General features: G+C 58.0%; 1 protein-coding gene across 2 annotated transcripts in view; it reads left to right on the top strand.

Annotated features, from left to right (window-relative positions):
* The first annotated feature begins 1,555 nt into the window (after window positions 1-1,555).
* Window positions 1,556-6,000, top strand: part of DPH1 (diphthamide biosynthesis 1) — a 29,725-nt gene continuing 25,280 nt past the window's right edge. Inside the window, exon 1 of one of the 2 annotated variants that reach the window (XM_070735516.1) lies at window positions 1,556-1,635. Coding sequence is in view for 1 of the 2 variants with exons in the window: in XM_070735515.1 (XP_070591616.1) it covers window positions 2,024-2,102 (79 nt within the window). In the remaining variant the exon portion in view is untranslated. Of the gene's footprint in view, window positions 1,636-2,020; window positions 2,103-6,000 lie in introns of those variants that run through there. The other variant, XM_070735515.1, reaches the window with a different exon arrangement.

The raw sequence follows: 6,000 nt of genomic DNA, 5'->3' as shown, positions 1-6,000 counted from the left end.
ATATGACCTGGGGTGAAGGGCAGGGCCATGTATCTCCTCCCCCGCCTCCTCTCCCCCCCTGCATGAAAGGGGGAGGCAGCCACCAGCTGTGGGGGTGCTGCTGATTCATGGGGCTCCTACAGGAATCTTGGCTGCCCCCCCCGGTCTTCCCTGCCCCACTTCAGTCCCCGTTTTCAGGGGGGCAGGAGAAACCACTCTCCCCCCCTCCAGAGGTGCCTGGCTGGCCCGGCTGTCCTGGCAATTAGATTCTCCCCCTCGTGCCCCTTGTGAGAGGCCCGGCCCCCAAGCGCCTGTTTGTGGGGGGGCTGGAGGGTGGCACAGTAATGGGGGCCCTGAACCCCCTGGAGCCAGACAGGGATGCCCGGCCCCTCCCCACCACCGCCCTGGTCAGGGAAGGGCCGCTGGGCTCAGGGCGGTCCTCAAAGAACATCAGGGGACTCCGATGGCCGGGGTGGGGGGCGGGGGGTGGTGGTTGGCTGATGTGCCATCTCCGAGCTTCCCCTCAAACGGCATCTCTGAGCCCTCAGGGGGTGAAATGTGGGGCCAGCCCCATGAGCCTCATTCTCAGCCCCTATGAGCACCCCCACCCCCAAATAATTAATGCTGTCTTTATTTGTCATCAGCTGCCTAGCTGCCCATTGCCTGGCATGGGGCCTGGTTGACCGCGGGATGCCTGTTTCCCATTGAAGCCGAGACGGCCAGTGACCCCCGGATCCCTTTGGCTACCAGCCCTGGGCTTTGGGGGCCTGGGGGCCTTTGGAATGGGGCTCCCCCAGGAATCAGGCAGCTCTGCTCTGGTGGCATTGTGGAGGCCTTAAAGGCCTGGCTTTCTCCTGGGCTTTGGGGCAGGGGGGCTGCCCCCCAGGGCACAGGCAGTGTGGCTACATACCATTTGATCTAATACAATGGCCTTTTCCAGAGGAAGGGCAGTTGGCAAATTCCATAGAAAAGTAAGGGATTCTACCCACAATGATAGTAGCCACCGCATAGGAGTAATGGGGAAAAAACCAGTACAACTGGGGCTCAACCAGTTAAGCCAGTTGCCCCCTCCCCATTAACCTCCAGCCTGGGAAGGTCTTCAAGGCTTCCCAAAATCCCAGGAAATTGGGCGCTGCCTGAATCTGGGGATGGGCGGGAGGGGGAGAGGGGAGGGGGGCTTGGCTGGATGGGCCAGTTGGGTCGCTGGATTTTAAAACACTCTTCTCTGTCCTTGTTTGTTGTTGTGAGCCCCCCCCCCCGAGTTCTTGGAGGGGGGCGGCATACAAATCTAATAAATTATTGTTATTATTGTTATTGTTATTATTATAATTGTTGTTGTTGTTGTTTCTCCTTCCTTCCCTTACACAAATACCGTATGTTGGGCCGCCCGGAGTGGGACGCGGGGATTGGGAGGAAGCCGGTCAAGCGCCTGGGACGCCCGGGCAGAGCCCCCGGGGGAGGGAGGGTCTCGGGGCCGAGGGTCAGAGCGGGCGGCAAGCAAAGCCAGGCGCTCTCCCAGCCAGACCTCAGGGACCCCCCGCCCAATACAGAGGGATAACTAAGGGCGGGGGTCCCGACTCGAAGGCCTCCGAGGCCCCAGGTCCAGAGGCAGCGTGGGAGCCGGACCTCCGCCTGGCTTCTTCCCCCAGGAAAGAGGTGCCCCCCCCGAAGCCTTGCAACACGGCAGCCCGCAGGCGGGGGGGGGGGGTGTCCGGGAGGGCAGCACGGGGGGGGGGTCAGCCCCGCCTCTCGAGGAGAGACCCCACCCCCGCACAAAGGAGCTTCCTCCTCCTCCTCCGCCTCCTCCGCCTCCTCCTCCTCGGGGCTGCGGGTGGGGGGGCAGGAGCGGGGGCGCGGGAAGGGGCGGTGGGGCGGCGGTGGGTGTGTCCCGGGCGACCCTCGGCCCCTCCCCTTCCCCCCCCCCACGCTCTGCCCGCGCTCAGGAGCCCGACGCCTCCGCCCGATCGGCCGCTCGGCGCTCGCCCGCCCGGCCCGGCTCCCCGCTCGACTGGCGCTGCCTGGCTGCAAGGCGGGCGCGGCGGCCATGGCGGAGGGCAGCGGCGGCGGAGGAAGCGGGAGCGGCGTCGGGGGCGTCGGCGGGCCCCCCCCGGCTCTGGCGGCAGGTGAGCGGGGGGGGGGCGCGAGCGGGGCGGGGGGGGGTCTCAGGCGCCCCGGCCTTCATCCCGCTCCCAGCCCCCAAAGGGATCCGCGGGGGTCTTCCAGCCCGACCCTCGGCTCGGCCCCGTGGCAGGGCCTCCCCCCTGCGGGCTCCACGAGTTCCCCGGCCGGCCGCTTCCTGCCCAGGTTGGGTGTCGGGCAGAGTCCGGAGGGGGCCTGTCCATCCCCCCGATGCCCAGAAGAGAGTAGGCGCCCTGAGTCTTCCTCCCTGGCCACGTGTGAGTGGAGGCCACGGCATTGGTCTTCGGTGCAGATGCTCTCAGCCTCCATAAAAGAGACAGTGGTCAAGAATCAGGAGGTCACAGGGGTCAAATAAGCAATCAGGGAACAATCAATATAAATAAAAATCTTAGGATACAAGCAACAAGTTCCAGTCCTACAGTCCTAAGTGGGAGGAAAAGGAGGGTAGGAATGATGGGAAAAACTAGTAGTAATAGTAGTGCAGACTTACTAAAAAGTCTGACCCTGTTGAGGGAATTATTTGTTTAGCAGAGTGAGGGCGTTCGGGGAAAAACTGTTCTTGTGTTCGTGTTTCCCCGCCCTCTTTTTGACCCGTGCAGTCTACAGGTCCTCAATGGTGGTCAGCCATTGTTTTTTCTGCAATTCTGATTCTCCTCTGGAGTCTGTGTCGGTCCTGTTGGGTTGCAGAACCGAACCAGACCGTGATAGAGGTGCAGATGACAGACTCAGTGGTTCCTCTGCAGAACTGGACCAGCAGCTCCTTGGGCAGTTTGAGCTTCCTGAGTTGGCGCAGAAAGAACATTCTTTGTTGTGCTTTTTTGATGATGTTTTTGATGTTAGGTGACCGTTTTAGGTCTTGAGATATGACAGAACCTAGAAATTTGGAGGTCTCTACTGTTGATACTGTGTTGTCTACTATTGTGACAGGTGGAAGGGAGGAAGGGTTTTTCCTAAAGTCTATCACCATTGATTGATTGATTCATTCATTCATTCATTCATTCAATTTTTATGCCGCCCTTCTCCTTAGACTCAGGGCGGCTTACAACATGTTAGCAATAGCCCTTTTTTAACAGAGCCCCCAGCCTCTTCCCCCCACAATCCGGGTCCTCATTTGACCCCCCTCGGAAGGATGGAAGGCTGAGTCAACCTTGAGCTGGTGATGAGATTTGAACCACTGACCTTCAGATCTACAGTCAGCTTCAGTGGCCTGCAGTACAGCACGGTTTTGAGTGGGTTCAGTTCTAGATTGTTCTGGTCACACCACAAGGATAGTTGTTCAACCTCCCGTCTGTATGCGGATTCGTCATTGTCTCCAATGAGTCCGATCACCATTGTATTGTCTGCAAACTGTAGTAGTTTCACAGATGGATTGTTTGAGATGCAGCCATTGGTGGAGAGAGAGAAGGGGTGAGAGTAGACAGCCTTCAGGGGCCCCTGTACATGTCTCTGATGAGATTCTGCCTCGCTTCACCTGTCTCGGCCTGTGCAGAGAGCGTGAGGATGGCGCCTTCCGATACGGGCGCTCATGTCCCCAACCGGGGTTGCTTGTGGGCCACATCATCAGAACCGTGTTTATGGCTTTGTCCACAGCTACGTCACAGGCCCTTGACCTCAGTTCACTGGGCCACTAAATACTAATACTCTGTTTTCATCCATGCGCAGCGGCAAAGCCTTGATTCCATATTCACACGGAATAGCCCACAATCCAAGCTTAAACATTTCACTCTGCGTTTTATCGAAATCCGCCTAAACTCCCTCCCAGGCCTCTCCAGCCGGAATTCTGCAAGGGGGGGTCCCCCTGGGAGAGTTTGTGCCCCCTGCTGCTATGCTTGCCTTTGTGTAGGGGAACAAACTGACATCTCTCTCACACACACACACACACACCGCCCCTGCGAGCCAACCAGGGTCTTAAGAGCATTTGCCCAGTTGCACCAACTGCACCTGCAGAACCTTCAGCTTCCTTGTGGCATCTGTGATGTTCCTTCCAATCTATGTCTTCCTTGGGGGGCTGATGTTTGTAGCAGAGGTCTCCAGCCTGGGCCACTTTAAGACCTGTGGACTTCAACTCCCAGAATTCCCCAGCCAGCAGAGCTTGTGGATTTTGCAAGGCGGCTGGGGAATTCTGGGAGTTGAAGTCCACTGGTCTTAGTGGCCAGGACTGGAACTCCCTTAATTTATAGCTTTATCTTCAAGTCTGTCTTCACCCCCAGTAATTTAATCCGCTTCCTTTAGCTGGTGAGGTTTTGCTACGGTCTCCGAGTTCCAGATGAGGATTTGATGCCTGTCAAAATGTCTCTGCGCTTTCTCTGCCCCTCTGAAGTTCCCGCCTTTTTTGCTGCCTCGTCCCGTCTGGTGAAGTGCTGCCCTCCGCATGGGACCCGAGTGGCCGGCCGGCCAGTAGTGATGCAACGCTTCCCTTCCCAACTCCAAGGGCTGTTGCAACAGAGTTGCTTTGGCCACCCTCGGGAGGCTTGGCCTTCGCCCGACTGCCCCTGTCCTGGGGATGCAGCCTAACAGAGTGGGAGGGCTCCCTGGAGGTCTTCTAGCCCCAGCTCGAGCAGGAGGCCATCCCATAATTTTAGACAAAACGCCTGTCCAGTTTCTTCTAAAAAAGTCTCCACTAATGAAGCACCCACAATTTCTGGAGTGAAGCCGTTCCACTGATTCCTTCTCCCAGGTTGCTTCTTTCCTTGCTTAGTTTCCATCCATCACTTCCTGTCCTGCCTTCAGGGGCTTTGGGGAATAGGCTGACCCCCTCCTCTTCTCCCTGGCAGCCCCCCCCCGCCCCCAGTCCTTCTTTTCACTAGACTACGTAGGCCCGGTCCCTGCAGCCTCATGGCAGTTGAACTGAGAGCAGCCGCCTCCTTGGTGCCTTCGACAGAGGGGCCGCCGATTCCCCCTGACCCTTTGCCACCGTGGACTAGGGGGGGGGGCTCCTCCTCCACCTCTGGCAGCTTCCTTGTCCTTGACCCCTTTGTTGGTTTTCTCATCCAGAACCAGCCCAATTGCGCTTCATACGTTGGGTGGGGAACTTGTGACTTCTTGGGACTCCACAAGCCACAAAAGGGCCATTGCTACACACACACACACGCCCCCCCCCCCCGCTTCCCATCCCAGGGAATTCCTGGGCCCCTCAGTGGAGCCTTTGACAAGACAGAGAGACCTCTTGCCTTCGCTCAGGCCCCTGACGGGAGAGGGTCCCCTCTGGAGCCTACGATGTACAATGCTGGGCCGTCCCCCCCTCCCGTATTCACCCCCCCCCCCGCTCCTTTCTTCTCCCCGTCATCGCCCTGGGAGGCCCTGTCCCTCTCTACAGGGAGTCCTCCACTTACGACCACAACGGAGCTCAACATTTCCACTGCAAAGGGAGACCCTGCCTAGATGAGGGGGTTTTGACCCAAGTTACGACCGTTCCCACCATAGCTGCTGCGTTGTCAGTAACGTGGTTGTTAAGTGTATCTGCCCTCCGCGTTGAGTTTGTGAGGCGGTAGCCAGGGGGTGGTCAGTGTGAATAAAGCTCGTGAGTCGCTTTCTTCAGTGCTCTTGTGACTTTGAATGGTCACTCAATCAACTGTTGTAAGTCGAAGGCCACCTGGAGAAGCAGTCCTTGTTTTACGACTGACTTCTTAGCCACCAAAGTTACCAGGGACCCAGATCCAGAGTTTGGGGGCTTCAGGTCACGTGATCACATTCTGGACCCTCAGCAACTGACCTGCAACTGTGGCTGTCTGCAGACCCCGTGGTGACAGGGCCGCAACCGAGTCTCTTTTTGGGCTGGAAAACAGAGTTTGCGTCTGGCTCCAGTGGCTTCACTTGAGGACCATGAAGGTTGGTTAACCACCAGGACGATGTGTTGATAACTGCTGCAAAAATGTCATAAAA

This window comes from Erythrolamprus reginae, chromosome 1 (genome assembly GCF_031021105.1).
Source record: "Erythrolamprus reginae isolate rEryReg1 chromosome 1, rEryReg1.hap1, whole genome shotgun sequence".
In the NCBI taxonomy this organism is placed as follows: Eukaryota; Metazoa; Chordata; class Lepidosauria; order Squamata; family Dipsadidae; genus Erythrolamprus; species Erythrolamprus reginae.
This window is presented reverse-complemented; position numbering and strand designations above follow the sequence as displayed.